An 18,076-nucleotide genomic window follows, 5' to 3' on the forward strand; every position below is an offset into this window, starting at 1 on the left:
GCTACAAAATGACAATAAAGGCAATGTAAAAATAATAAAAGCTCATTTAAACAGCCTTCCATGTGTTTTGTTTTTGTGTTTCTAATTTCTGTCAGGATGCACACAGACACTGTAAGCTTTTAAGATGTGCTTTTATTGTGGAATAAGTACGGCTGATTTTTAATGAAGGCGTGGTGGGAGGTTGGCTTTTTGATTTAAGCCTTTTCCTGATGCTGTGTGGCATCTCCCCACCCACACAGCCACTCGGTTTCGCTGTCTAAAAACTCACAAACAAAAAAACAGAATTTTGCTTCATTTGCATTAATTATAATTTATGGTATTTCCATTGAACTAGGTGGATTCTTGTACGCAAATCTATATTTAAAGCACAACCTCCAGACTGAAAAAAAAGAAAAACATGGAAAAGGGAAACAGTTGGTTTCATCTTTAACGGTTTAATTGAAGCGCCTTTTGTTAGATTTCACAGGCGCCTCTCAGTTTGAGGTTGTCATGGTGAAAGAAAACAGACACAACAGAGACGTTCACGCTCCTCTTCCTCGAGGTGCTCCTCTTCGCGCGTCCTCAGGTGGAGCAAAAGTTTATCCTGAGCTGAAAACCACATCGGGAACATCTGCAGTCACATTCTAACATGACGCCTGTCTCTGTGTCGAAAAACTAAACGTCCCTGCGCCTAAAAACGTCCTTAGCACCTCCAAATGTGACAGCTAAAATGTTTATTCAAGATGGAGGAATTTTGCCACATTTTTCAAATTCAAACTAAAAAATACTTTTTGATCCAAAGGGGACATTAAATGTTGTTGTAACTCAAATTAATTCAGATTCTTCAACGAGTTTTTGTAGGTAGTGATGACTGTTGGCAGGAAAGATCTTTTGTAGCAGTCTGTATTACAGTGAGCCCTCTGACTGAAGACACAAGAGTTTTCCTTATGGACATGCTTTCATTTGCCCACATTGAAGGGTTTTTTAGGTATGAAACCCCTTTTTTAAATGTATACCATTCCATTGGATTTAAGTGCAGACTTTGACTAGAAAACTCCCAAAATTATTTTTTTGGGGGGGGGGTGGCGTCCTGAGTTTAGCACCACAAACTGGTAATCCCACATTCTGTTGCAGGATTTTCTGGTAGAGAGCTAACGGTAACAATAACAGGAAGTCGTTGAGATCTTAACTCAGAAAAATAAGCCCAGAGACCCGGTCAAAAACAACCAATCAGAGCTAAGAGGAGGGTCTTAGCGCTGTCAATCAATCTCATACTAGCTGCTTAATATACTAAATGCGGAGAAGCAACTTGACAGTACAGGAAAACCATTAATCTGCCAGCTTCAGTGGCTATGCTAACTACTTTCAGCATTTGTGGGTGGCTATGTTGTGCAGCATAGCAGCAAGCGCATACACAATAGTGATTAACAACGCTAAAATCTTCCTCCTGGCTCTGATTGGTTGTTTCTAACTGGGAGACAGCAGAGGAGCTCAATTTTTTTCACAGATTATCTGTCATATGATGTCATGACATAATAAATTTAACAAATATGTAAAAAACAAAAACATTTTTTTATATAAAGTTAGGCACTGCAGCTTTAATTTCAGTAGATTGGACTCTTAATTGTCTTATTGTCCTTTTTTCATCCAGATGCCCGAGCCACCTCAACTGGCTTCTCTCGACGTGAAGGAGCAGTAATATAATCATAATGGCATAATAATGCAAGAACACATTCTCAAAGATCAATAACCTTTAAATTACAATGAATATTTAACACTGGAACTGGAAGACATTTTAAATATGCACAATAAATAAACAAAACAGCAGAAACAACAAATAAAATTAATTATGAAGTCTCTGCAAACAAAATTGTCAATTAATTGATTTATTGCAACAAGCCTAAATGTAAACTGACAGTAAACTAATAATCTTTACCAAGGAACGTTATATTTTTTCCATAAGTGACGATCAATAATCAGTATATTAGCTGTTACTGGGGAGGTAAGTAGTCATACAGGTGGGTTGTTTTCAAGAGGGTACAAGCAGGAGAAGGTGGGAAATTAAAGAGTAGAAATGAGTAGAAAAGTAGGCCGGAAATGAGTCTTTTTCATTGTTTGTAGGAGTTACGTCATCCCTGATCTCAATAGGATCTTATAAGAACCAGAACTCAAGTCTGATTAGGATTGTGAATCATAGCAAGGCTAAAGTTTGTGATGGTTGTGACTAATGAGCCGGAAATAAGGTGGAAAGAGCCGCAGCTATTCAACACTTCAGTGCTGCTGGCACTTCATCTCCTTCCTCGGCCCACCTTTGTGTAATTACTGCTCCTTTCTTCAAACACCTCTCCCTGCAAGAGCGGCTGTGAGAGCTGAAGGGCCCTTCATTAGCCCGGAAAAAAAAGGGCGTGTGGGAGTAACTTCGAGCCACATAATGCTAATGACAGCCTGATGAGCTGCAGGCGCTGTCCTCTTGTAATTACAATCAATGTAAATGGCCCAGTCATTCCTTTAGGACAGGACACCTGTTGATTAGACCCTTCCGTCCCGCAGCGGCCGGAAAAAAAAAAAAAAAATGGCCGATTGGCCGCCTCGATGACGCGGTTTACGGATAAACACGGGCGCCTCTCGTCACCCTCGGCTGTAATCGGTATCCATGGCAACGCCTGGACGCGCGAAACGAGAGCGAGCGACCGGGGTCTGCCTCAAAGATCGTCTATTTAGTATGATGGGGGGGGGCACCATTGTTCAATAACTGATAATCATCTCAAGGATCATCTGTTGCTTGTTTGAGTTACAGAAAAGCAATAGGGGTTAAGTACTAAACACAGAAATATATTTATTTTCTCGGTAATTAAATCAGCAAAGTGAAGTAGCTAATTATTTTTCCTCATTTAAAACTAAAGAAAATAGGGTTTGTTTGTAAATCTGAGGAAGCATTAAGTTAGTGTGGTAACATTTCATTTGAAGGACTGAGCATAGGACTGACATGACACTGTCACAAACATGACATAGCAACTGTCATGAACATGAAGCAGACTGTTGTCATGAAGTATCATTTGATAAATAATGCAAGGTTACATTAAAAGTATCAATTTTTGCATTATTCGATAAATAATGACACTTTTAAAGCAAAAATGCATTAAAACTTGCTTTAAAATATCAAATTGTCAACTTTGCATTAATAGTAAACTAATTTGCTTTGATTCCTTCATATATGTGGATAACATATGGTACCAGTATCTGGTGTGAATCTTTATTGTTGTAGCTTAACATTAATGAGATCATGCTTACAACTTAGTAAGCAGAGGGTTTTTGTCCCCACTTTTTCTTTTAATATGAGAAGATTTTTTTTTTTTGCTTAATTGCTAAAAAACGAAATTAACATGTAATTACAATCTGGCTTTCTCTTTGTCTTGGGAAAAAACACCCACAAAACCAGGTTAAATCACAAGTAGTTGAGGATATAGTAGTCAAAAATTGTCCTCAAGTAAAAGTAGCACTGCTTCAACATATTTTTACACAAGTAAAAGTAAAAAGTACCCATCCAAGAAATTACTCAATTAAGAGTAAAAAGAGTATTTGGTATAAAAGTACTTAAGTACAGAGCAACTGATCAAAACATAAATTATTCGATATTAAAAACGACACCAACAAAGACCAAAACAAAAACTTATGCGGAAATATTGGTATTTTAAAGAAGAAAATGAGAGTAATGCATATAAACACTATATCCACGAAATAAAATCAGACAAAAGAAAAAAATCCAAATCTTTTTTGGTTAGAACAAGTTTGTTATTTATTCAGTGAAGTTACACACAGTGGGTAGAAAGTCCAGAAACTGTTACTCAAGCAAGAGTAGTGATACCTCACAATGAAATTACGCAAGTAAAAGTAATAAAGTACAGCGTAGTAAAAATACTTTTAAAAGTTTTTTTCTCCTAAAAGTTACTCAAGTAAATGTAACTGGTTATTGTAACAAAACATTTTCCATCTTTCCATTAATAATCATAATGCTTGGCATATCATAGACGATCTTTGAAGAGTGGGCGTTCGGTTCCTCGCTCCCTCCCTCCCTGTGTGGGTCAGCGTGGGCGGCCCCGTGTGGCAGGAGGAGAGCGAAACACGACACCCCGGCTGTGTAAGAAGGAGGAGGGGGTGCTGGAGAGAGAACACGAAGTGACTGAGTGGAAAAAGGAGAAAAAGAGGGGGCACAGAGAAAGAAGTGAGTTGGCTTCGGTACTTTTGTTCCTCCCCGAAGCGCGGCTGTTGTCAGGAAGGAAGATGCTGCCGCTGCCCCGGAGGACTCCAACATGCGACACCGCCGCCGCTGCTGCAGCTACAGGAGTGAAAATTTAAACTCGCCACATTCCGTTGCTCCAGAAGCGGCCAACGGCTGCACGGACTGACTCCTCCAAACTTTCACCATTCAGCCGGACCGGACTGGATTTCTCCCCCCTCCTCCCCCACAGCTCCAGAGGCTTTGGGACAACTTTGCTGATTTAAACCAGCAACTTTCCCAGTGAATCCGTGTGTTTTAAACTCCATTCGGGTTCTTTTTTTTCTCGGCTCTTTTTTTGGCTAGAACAACACCGGGGTGGAAGGAGTGCGGAGCCGCTGCTAACTCAGCTAAAAGCTACCGTCTGAAGTTACCCGTCGACGGGATTGGTGACGGAGGGAGCCGCCGAAGACTTCGACAAAGATGAAAACCCCGGCAGACACGGGTGAGTGGACATTTCCGTGGCTTTTCAACCAACTTTTACAGACTCTGGTGTTTGTTGTTCCCGGTGAAAACGGCAGCAGTTAGCCTGTTAGCAGCAGCAGCAGCTCCAGGGAGAGTGTGACTGTATTATGGCGCTGCAGAGAGGATCCATCCGTCTGTTAAAAAGTTTCTATCGCTTCCAGCTCAGAACCAACATGGCCCAAACCTGCCTGGCTTCCTGCACCAAAACAAACCTCCATGTTTAGATATTTACAATAACTGTGGAGTCACGGTTCACTATTACAGCTCTGTATTTACATAATTGAAATCTATTTTAAAGTAGAGTTTGATCTCTAAGTAAACAAATAGACTGTGCAGTTTATTTACAGTCTGGGTGATTTGAACACGGTCTTGATTTACTTGAAAATTTAATTGAACTTATTAGGTAGGGGCATTGCACATTAATTAACTTTACTCTAATACGCTAGAATTAGCCAAAATGCTATTTTTCACTTATTATCCCGGGACAATGCTCATTTTGTCCGACTAATAACAAAGACTATACACATAACTTTATTACACAAATAAACAAGACAAAGAAACTGCAACACAGTTGTCATAAAAAGCACAAGAAGTAACTAAATACATTTTTAAGAATACATTGAATTTACTTTAGCAGCAAAACATTTGTTGGAAAGGAGAATTAAGAGGATTTAGTGTTATTCAGGTTTTAGTTACCAAAAATGGCTAATTTTATGTTGGAGATTTCATTTTTATAATCTCAGATAGTTTAAAATTTAACATCCATCCGTAGAAAATGCTTCAAATGAAGTCAAAGTAATAAATTAAACGTATTCAATAGGGTATTTTGTGACTATTTTTGAGAAACAGTCAATATTTATAACTGACAGAAAGTTTAGCTTACAAACCACATGTAAAAATAGTGATTGTTTCAGACTTTTACCCACTTGAGTGAAAATAAGGTGAAAAGTTGAAGCCCAGCAAACATAATTTTCTTGGTTTTGCGGAAAAAATTTTTTACAGTGAAAATCCTTGAACTCAGTGGTGTTGAGAAGGAGAAATAAGAGGATTTAAAGTGATTATCCTCCTCCTACTTTACAAAAGGACACACTTTACGTTGGAGATTTCATATTGAACTGAAGCCGATCACGTGGTTGCTTCAGAAACTTCAGGAAGTGGTAATAATTAGTACGTTTGGGTAAAAACTAGCCAAACGGATTACAAGAAAAAGCATTTAAGGTGGATACTTTGGCTCAATGTAACATCAGAAATGATGAAACCAATATGGAGATTCATTGAGATTTGTTTGTAAAGTAGTAATGCACCGATCTGTTCGCCAGAGATCGGAACCGGACAATTTTTCATTGAAAATTCCCTTCAAATACTAAAAATAGTTGTTTCTCTCATTGTGTCAAAATTTTAATCTCACATCATTCTTGGTATAGAAGTGCATTAAATATTAACTTGTCCTCTGCACTTTTTAGTTTAACTGCAATCAGATTTATTTATTCTCTGGTTGACAAAGGGTGTTTAAATCAAGTTTTTGATTCAGATTTTAATTTTTTAAGCATTCTGGTAATTAGGAATATGATTTCTGAACATCCTCCACCCATTTTTTTGCCTGAAATCAATTCACATCCATCCATTTAGCCAATGTTTAACAGTTTATTTGGTTCTGATTCCTTTGAAATACCAGACTGTGCCCTCTGATCAAACCAGAATAACTCTAAGTTGGTATCTAGTATTAATTGTGGATACATACATAACTACATTTATTCATATTAATCTATGAGATGCATTTAGAAAAAATCTTATTTGTTAAAGTGGGTATGAACTGATGTGTGATTGCTAACAAATGTGTGATTTCTGGGCCAAAATGACTTTTTGCAATGAAATTTTACAATTTCAAGTTGAAATCCTATTTTTTTACTACTAAATAACTTTTGATTGATCCATGCAAATTGCATTAGTTCCACTAATCAAAGCTGAATGACTGAAAATCCTGCAGTTAGACAGAATCTCCTGCAGAAACAAGAGGGAAACCTGGAGATGGTTGCAGTAAGAGGAAGGAAAAATGCTGCCTGTTTGTTTACAAAGCTTTCAAATGGATCCCACTTCCAGAAAGACGAGCTTTAAAAAAAAAAAAAAGGAGCCACCTTCCACCTGAGATTCAAGCAGACCTTACGACTCTTACAGTTAACATTCCTCCCATTTTTCTGTGACACCACCGATTTTGCTGAAATGATTATAATTTTCCCCCCCATTGTGCATTTAGGTGCTCTTAAATTCAGTTTAGTCAGGAGCGCTTTGCGGTGACCTCGGGCAGGCAGGGATCCAGCGGCCCATAATAGACGCTTAAAGAGGGGAATGCCTCGCCGCAACACAACGTCGTAATTAGAAATGTGGCTTCATCCATCTCGTTGCAGCTGAAGATGCCTTTTTATATCCCAAACTGCTCTGGAGGAGCCGAAAAGAAGCTCAATCTTCGCATGAAGGAGTGAAAACTTTATCTTTCTGAATCGAGCCTCCTTATTTTCATGACTCCGTCTGTATTTTTAGAGGACGGCTCAGACCAGAGGGTCATTGTCGCCTATTTCTGACTCCTGAACATTGTATTCCCTCCTAATGACTTCCAGCATCCAGGGGCTGTGTCACACTTCCGCTCGGTTTTAAAAGTAGACCGTCTAGTTTAACCCACATGCCGCTCTCCTTTGTGTATTTTTGACCCGAGTTCTGGTTTGGTGCAGCTTGTAGCAGCTTGCAAAAGGCTTAGAGGAGTTTGTGTGGCAGCTTAGGGAAAGTTAACCCAGTTTCATTAGTTTCTGTTGAGTTGGGCAGCAACTAGTTGCATTTAGTTAAGTAACTTTTTTGAAAAAAAGAAAAAAACTTTTTACTACACTGTACTTTTTACTTTTACTTGAGTAATTTTATTATGAATGGTCGCTACTCTCACTTGAGTAAAAGTTCTGCATTATCTACCCACTGAAAAAAATAATAATTTTTTTACCAAAAATTCACACACCTGGAGTTTTTGTTAAAGTTTCATAAGTTTTTTTATTGAAAGAAACTGATTTGGAAAATAAATATTTTTGCTGCCGTTTGTGCGAAAAATATCACCATTTCCACATATTTTTAAATTTTGGTCTGTCTGTTGATGTAATTTTTCAATATTAATTGACAATTTGATCAGTTACCCAATACTTGAGTAGACTTTTTACCAAATACTTTTTCAGTTATTTTTTTTACTTTTACTTGAATAAAGGTATGTTGAAGTAGTTCTACACTTAGTGGAGTACAATTCATAACTCCACTTGACGCTTTTACTCCAAAGTTTTCACTTTAGGAACCCTTTTGTGGTCTTGCAGACCTTTGCAGATATAAATATCTCCATTAAACAAAACAAATATGGGTCAGCCTGCACTGTCTTCCTATCAGGAAGTCACAAGTCTGGCCCCACCAGCTCCAGCTCCAATTTTCCACTGGTGTTCCTCCTTATATCAACAACACTCCACATGTGAGACGTCACAGCTGCGGCCGGCCGGGACCGCCTGCCCGCCCGCCCGTCCGCTCTGCGCCGTGTTGCATGTGAAAGGAGCCATACATTAGCAGAGAGCTGCTGTTTACGACTGGGAGGCTTAATTGCCAGCGTGCACAGGCGCGCAGACACGCGTACGGCTGCCGGTCTGTCGCAGCGTGGCTCCACCTGATGTCGATGTGGTCACAGCAAAACGAGTGTTTTTACTGTCACGCTTCAGGAAGACCGCTTGGTTGTGGGCTGATGAGTGAAGTCGTATTTACAGGAAGTAGAAAGCGCTAATAAGCCCGTCTTAAATTTGGCTAATGAACCACATTCTGTCTGTTAAAACATCAACAAACACCAACATGAACCGCTACAGTTGTTAGACGCTTAACCTGGAATAATAAAAATAAATCACATATACCAGCTATGGATGTGCAGTTTGGTATAAAATTCATATCCTGGTCAGGCCTGTCACAATAAACAATAGATCAAATAATCGCATGATAAATTAAAACAAACTCAATAATTTCCATTTGCACGATTGATCATTTTTCCTTTTTCTCTCTTTCTACCAATAACTTAGTGATATAAGTCTTCAGTCTGGTGTTTTGGTCTCAACTAAAACTTTTTGAAGGATAATTTTGTTCAAAAGACTTTATAATTCATTGTATTTGTTCCTTCTGTTGTTTTGTTTATTTACTTTAAATATTTATATTGTCTTTTAATGTATGGAAAAATGTTTAAGTTAAATTAAAAATCTGTAGAATATACCAATTTTTTCAAATCTGTTATTTATTTTGATCCTTTATTTATTAGTTTTCGGAATAATTGATTACCGTATTTTCTGCACTATAAGGCGCACCTAAAAACCTTCAATTTCCTCAAAAGCCGACAGTGCGCCTTATAATCCGGTGCGCCTTATATATGGACCAATATTGAGCCACAACAGGTCTAGCAGCTACGGTAAGCAGTCGCCGACTTAATTTTCCCTCGTAGAAGAAGAAGTGCGTGGTGCATGCTGGGATAGTTGTCAGAACGCTGGTTTGTTAATAAAGTTTGATAGTACATTTAAAGCCAGGGGGGGGAAGGGAGACAGAGAAAGCGGCGGCAGCGTGTCGGTTGGTCTGTGTTACCCAGAAAGCAGTTGGGCACAATATCGCAACACCAACACCGTGAGTGAAACAACGACTGGGGCAACCTAGTATATAAAGTACTGGGGACCACTTCTTTACAAATGTGGATGTGTAATAATACGGAACAAATTGGCAACACAAACTGAAGCACATCTATTGTATGTGCCTTATATATGAAAAAAGTTTTAAAATGGGCCTTTCATTGAAGGTGCGCCTTATAATCTGGTGCGCCTTATAGTGCGGAAAATACGGTACTTGGTAGTTATTAATTGTAGCCACGCTGTGCCTCGGATCAGTATTCACACCCTTAAACCTCGTCCTGTACTGTTAGTTTATCACCTTTCACGATAACAAGCTTTGCTGGACGTTAAATTGTCCTAGATATTAATACTAAAATGTTGTTTTTAGACCATTTTAAATTGATAATATAATGATATTGGCATGAAATATAAGTATTCCCTCTAGAAGAACAATAAACTTTAATATCTAATGAGCATTTAACACAGAATTGGAAGACAGAAACATATAAAATGAAGTCTCTCTAAGAAAAAATTACCTTAAAAAAGGGGGTAGTTGAGACCAAAGCACCAGAGTGAAGACTTTTATCATCCAGCTTTTGGTAGAAAGAGAGAAACACAAGAAAAACAGTCATCCAGATTTAAATGATCAAGCTTGTTTTAATTCATCATGTTATTAATTGATTTATTGCTTATTGCGACAGACTTACCTACAACCCAAAACTGGATCAACCTGCACCAGGTAGTGCTGAGCTGCAAAGTCAAAACAAATTAGTCTTCAACAAATTTACAAATAAAAACCTGAAAAGTGAAGCAGCAGAAGTATTCAAGCCCCCTGAAGGCATGATTTTACACCCCAACCCTCCTGCGACTGGAACGTAACTCAACCTTAGATTGGATTGGACCAAATTCATAGCCTTGCCACAGATTAGCAAATAGATTGCGGTCTGTACTTTGACTAGGCCGTCCTGACATATTAATACGTTTTGATCTACACCCGAAATGCTTAATTCCAGATTTCCTGAGCTGATCCTGCAACTTTTAGAGGCATCCTTTCTCCAACTTCTCTACAGGAGGGAATTCTGGTGCATAAAATGGATCTAGAAGTATTTTCTATTATTTGTTTAAAATCTTAAAATTAGAAACAATTTGTTTTCGCAATCTCTGGGGTCATGTTTGCTCGGATCAGCCAGATGATGTAACATCAGACCATAAAACAAGCCTTTCTTTTCTTTTTGCTGATCCAACAGCTGCAGAATCGTGACAACTGGAAAAAAGCCAAACGTATTTTTCCCCACACCCACACAGAAACTCACAGATTGTACTTTCCTCAGGTTTTCCTCCCATTATGCGGTTACTGTGAGTGATTAGTTCGACAAAGGTCGACCTGATCACATTCCTGATTGCTAGCCAGCCAAGTCTGGGCAAGCGGGGCCTGGAAAAACCTCCGCAGAGTGACGTCAGTGCGTCTCTGATGTGCCGTTGAGCGGCAGCCCGGGTCAGCGCCGCTTCGATCGTCTCCTGATGTTATGGCGGGCCTCTTTTCCTGGAAGTGTGTATGCACTGTGGCTCTGTGACCTGCAGCAAGCGCCGACTCCAGACAACAGGTTGCTCAAAGCTCGACCGTGCTGGCTAAACAAATGAAATCTCACATACAGGAAAGTCTGGCAGCTGCACCCACATATATAAAGTCAGGCTTCAAAATAATGTTTCCACACAGGAAATTTGGTAAAGCTTAATTTGCATAAGACTGATATGATACTGTCATAAACATGGAGTCTTCATGAATGTTTATTACTGTTGTTTTTCCAATCAAAGCAACAATTTTAAGCAATTTAAAGCAGACAAACGGATGCTTTCATAATCTAATAGCTGGACTGTTGGGCAACTTGGAGTTAAGTGCCTTGCCCATTTACATGTGGAAGAATTGTTATTGTTTTAGAAATGAATAAAAACAACATGAGTTTATTTGTGTTATGATATAATCACAATTTGAGAAATTTAAAGAATTTACAGATAAAAAGCCAAATGAAAGCGTTTTGACAATAATTGGATCATTGAAATGTTGCTGTTGGGTGTAGAGAGGAGCGATAAAATGCTAATTTAAAACAACAGCCAAGAGGGATTGTTTATCTGCTTCCAGCTGAGATTACCTGCTGATCAGATTCCTCAGGGCTGGGTTTCGGCTCGTACCGGTTCTGGAGGCCCAGAGTTGGTTAACAATCAAAAAAAGTTTTTTTTTTTGTTTTTTTTCCCTGCTATAAAACCAACATATAGCACAGATATTGTGAGATTTTATTACGCCGAATGTTATAAACTTGTATTAATGTTAAAGGTTCCAATATTTACCAACATTATCACAAGATTTCCCAACACAATAACACCTAATCGCATTCTCTATGTGTTATTTCTGCCTGTTTGTTTCACTGTAGCTCTTGAACTACAGGAAAAGTTATTTTAGGTTGTGTTTTTATCTTTTAGCAGCTTCAATCAGCTGAGGAAACAGAACTAAACCACAAGCTGCTGTGGTTGAGTGAACTTTCTGTTTGCATTTACCTCCATCTGATAACCATCACTCTTCAGCACAGGATGCTTTATCAACTTTATCTCTTAGATCTGAGTGGAAATGCTCATCATCCATGGTGGAAACGATTCCTATACTCCTGAAGAGCGTTTAAAGGAAAATATTCACTTCTTTACTCTTTACTATGTCATCATTAAATGGAAAAATATTTTCTATAAAGTTAAATTTTTTTCAAATTTAGAGGATTTGCAAATTATTAGCCTAAATAATCATCACAGGGTATTATTCTGGTTACTGAAATGCATTTTATTCTGAGCCTGGAGGTGTAAACTTTTCTCACAGCGGATCTTAAATGAACGTTTCCACCAGCCATGAAAACATCAGGCTGCCAGGCAGCGAGCTGTGATGTTCTCTGATTTTACACGCTTCACTTCACGTTTAAACATCTATCTAAACAGGAAGGCTTTCAGAGCGCCTTGCCTAAAGGAACTAAAATGGTTGCCGTGTTGCTGCCTGATTGAAGGATTATTTTATTTTGCACGACAAAAGTAAAGTGAAAGAATGTGTCCAGGACCTGTGTCAGCCTGACCTGTTGGCTTGGTCCTATCTGTAAGTATTTATGACTGAGTGAATCTCTGTGACATTTGACCTCCAGTGAGGCCAATAAAACAGCAGAACAAGTCGAGTGGAACCAGCGATGCACCACAGCGGTCAGATAAGGTGGAGCTCAGATGTTTGTGAAACACCTGACAGGATGCCGGGCTTCCCGCAGAAAGATATTTTAATCAGACTTTAACGCCTTAATTTTGATTAATTGGTTTTGACGCTTTTAATCACTTTTTTAATACGTAAAAGAGAGAGTGTTTTTGCATTATTATGCTACTTGAAAATGGTCTCAAAACAACAATATTATCATTTATCGCAATAACGTGTGGGACAATTTATCGTCCAACAAAATTTGACCCAAGTGCAACATCAACCAACAACCATCGTCATGCATGCGTGCTGTTCTTCTTCCTTTAGTCATTACTTATACAGATTTATTTTGATAAGTCTTCTGCTTCCCTATTGGAGACTTCTTTTAGCATCTTGTGGTCTGTTTTCAGAGTAAACTTGCTTCAATTGCCGATTGTTTGAATGGTCTTCAGTTTTAGACTATTTTCAGTACATTGAAACAGCAGATTTTAGATTCTTTCCATGATTTAGATCACCAAACTATATATCTGAGGTTTAACTAGAGACAAAGCTCCTCAAACACCATGTGTGATTTTAGCTTTTTTAAGAAGCAATAATTGTAAGGTTGTCCTGATTCTTCACATTTTTTTTTTTGGTAATTTATGCAGAAGTTAAGGTATTTTCTATCATATTCTTGTTTATAATGTTGTCGTTTTTCAGTCTTGTTGTTAATGTAACAAATCCATGTTTTCCCGATGTGGTATAAAAACTCACAGGGTGCACGCTCCCTGCTGGATTTGATGTTTTGAGACACGTTTTTCAGGCCTTTACTGCTCTGTAAAGTAGTTCCAGTGTTCCTGTCGAAGCCAAATCCACCACCATGTTTGTGAGGTTGGATCCAGCAAACATGAGCGGTAGATCGCAGCCAGCCAGGTTATGTCCAAGTATTTAGGGTGACCCACTGTGGGTGGCAGTGTCATTAATTCGCAATAAAATGGGAGTATTGACGTGACTTCCATCCATTCATCAGCAGTGCATTACTTCACCAGTGGAAAGTCTTTGATAGTGAAAACAAACCTGTTGAATTTAGAAAGCGTTTAGGATTGATGCAGAATGAGCCTGAAGACCACCTGAAGAGGCTCTGAGGGGAAACCTGCCAACTGGCGGCAGCGGCTCGGTTTGTGGTTGTTTGGACTTGGTTGATCCAGACCAGACCTTTCCTGCACCTCTGTTGGCTTTGCACCTGCATTTTAAAGCTCCCACTGCTCTATAGAAAACATCCAGCTGTCTGAAAACTATCTATATTTTATTAATAACCCCACAAATAAGCTCTGCAAAGAAGAGTTCTGCTGAAAAGCTGTAGAAATATAAAGTTTTTGATCTTTATGTCAACAGTAAGGTCCTGTTTGAATCCCTTTTGGGACAGACATTGACCCAGCAAGGCAGACAGAGACACTTTGTCCACACCTCTCAACATCTAAGATCTTTTGATTAGCAGGCCACCCTTCTTAAATCCAGGTTTTATGCTGAACTAAAAACGTATTTTTCATAATCAAACACTGAAAGAAACCAGGAACACACAGAAGACACAATGCTTCCTTTTTCTCCTACATTAAATGTCTTTTATTCAGAAGATGTTTCTGAATACAGTTTAACTAGATGAATCAAACTTTTACCTGGAGCTCTCACGCTACCTGTAAATGCTGAAAAGTCTTGAAGTTTGTTGTTTTTGATGTTTTTTGAAGTGTTACAGTTACTCCAACATGAGCTTCCTGAACCTCCTGCAGCTCTTTGCTCCTTCTGAAATCCAGCGAGGCATGAAACTCTTACACCTGGTGCTGAACCACGGGATAATGTCTGAAAAATCTAACAGGAAGTTTTATTATCACACGTAGTGGCCATGTCTGGTACTGGGATTGGCTTTTAGAGAAAGTTTAGGAAAGGTTGGCATATTTATGAGCGTGTTTTCACCTCTGAGGTGTTGAATCTGTTCAAAGATCAATGGACTTAGAAGAGAAATGATGAATCATGCAAATGGAAACGATTGAGCTTGTTTTAATTTATCACGCGATTAACTGATTTATTTCTTATTGCGTAAGGCTTACCTGTATTCACATTAGCTATTCCAACCCTGAACACATCAAACCAATAAATGAACTAATTTGGTTTGTTGCCACAGATTTAGAAACCGAACCAAGCTAACAAACTCTTCAGCTGATTGGACCAGATTAGCTTCAGGTGTGAAAGTTCCTCAGAGGTTCAGAGTGTGGATCTCTGCTGGGAACGGAGCAAACAGGTGATGATCAGCGTTCAGCGGCGCTCACACCGTGTTTGTTCCAGTTATCGCTCCGCTGGGAATCCTACAGCTTTGTCTCTCTCTTATGGCCGTCAGGGCCAGCCTTGGGAATCGGTGTGTGGTGTGTTTGTTGTGACTGTGTGAAGGTGTCGTACCGCTAAAGCTCAAACGCCTACTTTAAATACGAGACAGAAACAAACCTTATAGGCTCTCTGTAAAATGCTGCAAAACATCCCAACTCAAAGCAGGATGGATGATTTTTTTTTTAAATCTAGATTTTATTTTTCAGTTATTAATCTTGTTTGTTTTTTCCTCATCAATTGGTTCACATATACTCAGTATTATTTGTTGAACTTAATTTTGTTGCTGTTCATATTGTGATAATATTCTGAAAGATTCAGAGAAACGCTAGAAATACTGGAAACTCAGCATAGCTAAATGCTAACAGGTCATACTAGCAATACCTTTTTTCACTATTGATGTTGTTGACAGTTTTGAAAAAAAATGTGGAGCCCTCTATGGCCTAATCTGCTACTGTTAGACTGCAAGAGAGAGCAACTTCAGGGAATAACAGGAAGGCTAAACATGCTACAGCAAAGTTTCTGTTTTATCTTCAGTTTCCTACTTTGATCTGTGATTAAAAACATGCTGGATAGGAAAATGTTGGCATTTACAAATCAATGACATGTATTGGTCTTAATGAGATATTCCAATATCTCATTTCAGAAAATCACAAATTGGCCTTAAAATTTTTGATGCGTCTGTAATGCGATTCCTTTTTTGGTCTAAGACGCAATAGAAAATCTACCAGAAAAGAAATAGAAGGGCTGTTTATTTCTTGGTTTATCCATTCCATTTTGTGTTTTTCTGGGTTTTTAAAAAGGTTTTCTGTCAAGAACAATATGCACACGAGACTAAAACAACCTTGAAATGTCTCAAATTTGATCAAAACATACTGTATTAGCAGGTAGGAGATTGTAATTAAGCATAGATGCATAATAACTGGGGGAAAGTCATAGAAAATGTAAAATTGTTTCATAAAGTAGTAAAAAAAAAAAGACAATTAAATGTAATGGCTACAGGAATGAATGGTGATCTTTGTTGCTTAATCACCTGCAGCACACAAACCAACCTGATCGCGACTCAAATCTTAATAAAAATAACAGTTAAACAACATTTAAGATGTAGTTTACTGTAAAGAGCGAACGTCAGTTGTTTTTTTAATAATCTGACTTGTTTTCCGTCTGTGTAGTTTGTGTGAACATCAGTCGGTGACATTGATGAATGAGCGAGAATCATAACATAAAACCCGTTAATCTCTCAGACTCCCACTCTTTCTCCTCGCCCACTCTGAGCATGCTCCGTTTATTACGGGTCTGGACCCCCCACGTGCCATGAAAACGGCCGATATCTGCCTTGTATTACACACACATACTCTTTTAATTTTCTCACTGCAGCTCGTGAGCGTGTTGCGCTCGTTTGGGCTGCCATCTCCCTGCGGTGACGCCGTCGTGCCTCCAATCTTTCATGTTTTTACAAACGGAGCGAGCCACTTTGTCTGCAGACTGGAAGATCCAGATTTAATGTAATGGAGGAATTAAGACTGCGGCGACTTTTTCCCTCTGAGGAAAGCCTGACTAACGCTCCCAGACGTCACATATGTTGAAAGTCCCGTGTCTGCTGACACTCGTTTTTAAAAGATTGTCAGAAGTTCAGACTCATTTCTCCAGAGCGGATCACTGTCGCTGTGATTGTTCTATAAGTCTCAAATGGCAGATAAATTACACAAACCAACGCCGGAGAGTGGCAGGGGCAGAACCGCAGCCGTCTGGCGGGAAAACAAATATTCATGTTACAGTCTTGATGAAGCTGCAGAAGGGACGACCCGCTGCATGCGGCGCTGATGAGGTGCTTTTGTTTAGGAGGGGCTCGAAAACTATTAGTCAGGAATGCCTGAGAGGCCAGATGGATCCAATCAGCAAAACTTCCCACAAACACTGACTGATAATGTTAATCAGACATGAAGAACATGCATCAGATGATTAACAGCACTTTAGTCTGGCTTTTTTCCCACAGCACCTTCAGGACGGGGCTTTTCGTTCACCCACAGGCCGTTGTTTACGGATATTTGATCGAGGGCTGAAACGATTAATCGGATCAGCAACTAAATTAAAAGCCAATTGTTGGCTGTGAAAAAATGTTTTAAAAGAATCTCTCAAGCAGCTTCTTTCTGTCCAGATATTAATCAGTTTATCCAAAAAATAAACGGATTGATGTTTTCCACATCTTGGTTTTATTTAGCTGCAGATTTATCTTTGGTACACATGATTAAGTGTGAATTAAGGGGATGCTGTGTAATTGCATTTTAGGCAGTAAAATGATTATTTTCTTATATAAAAGATGAATTATTTATTTCAATTATCACAATTTATCCGATTAATCGTTTCAGCCCTAAAATAATTGATTATTTCAAATAATTGCTGGCTGAATTTGTTTTAGAGAAATTATTGGCTCAACCATCAACAGGCTGCATGAAGAGCAGCTCCCTGAAATCTCCAGCTCCCGATAGTCTATCCTTCAAGTCCTGCCCACCTCAGAGACGTTTTTCCCCAGATCACACCAGTCTTATGTGTTTTTACTGTTTATGAATGATACAAGAACAGCTGTACTACTAATTTCATTGTGCAGTTTACTGTACAATGATATTAAATCAAATTAATCTATCTCAGTTTTAAATTAGTTTGATTGGCTCTCAGTCGAGGTATTGGTTGGTCAGGTTGAGGTCTGAGCTTTGACTAGACCACCCCACCCCTTGATTCCTGATTCTCGCATGTTAACCGAGGCCTGACACGGAGCTACGGGTTTTGCTGCATTTTATCTGAGCATTTTTTCGATCTGACCTTGGGGTGAAATTCCACTTGCGAATCTTTTTCACCGTGGAGCGTGGGCGTGCAACGCCAGTCCTCGAGTGCAGGACTCTGCTGACGTATCAAGGAGGTAATTCAGGCTATAAATTCAGGTGTGTTGGAGCAGGGATGCATCCAAGCGGAGCAGGATGTTTCTTTCTCAAGGCCATTGCTGATGTCTTTCCGGCTTGGCGTTGTATTAGAACACCTGTCTAATCCAGAGATCCAAACTTTGGTTTTTCTTCTTTTAATTATTATGGAAACAGTATTTTATGTATGTTGGTTTATTTTTTTGCTTAACTTGTG

General features: G+C 38.9%; 1 protein-coding gene across 1 annotated transcript in view; it reads left to right on the plus strand.

The window, feature by feature from the left end:
* Positions 1-4,057: 4,057 nt before the first annotated feature.
* Positions 4,058-18,076, plus strand: part of erf (Ets2 repressor factor) — a 44,209-nt gene continuing 30,190 nt past the window's right edge. Inside the window, exon 1 of the mRNA XM_081612646.1 lies at positions 4,058-4,700. Coding sequence (XP_081468772.1) covers positions 4,679-4,700 — 22 coding nt within the window. The 5' untranslated portion in view covers positions 4,058-4,678. The remainder of the gene's footprint in view (positions 4,701-18,076) is intronic.

This window comes from Poecilia reticulata, chromosome 11 (genome assembly GCF_904066995.2).
Source record: "Poecilia reticulata chromosome 11, P_reticulata-male-v2, whole genome shotgun sequence".
NCBI classification, from domain to species: Eukaryota; Metazoa; Chordata; class Actinopteri; order Cyprinodontiformes; family Poeciliidae; genus Poecilia; species Poecilia reticulata.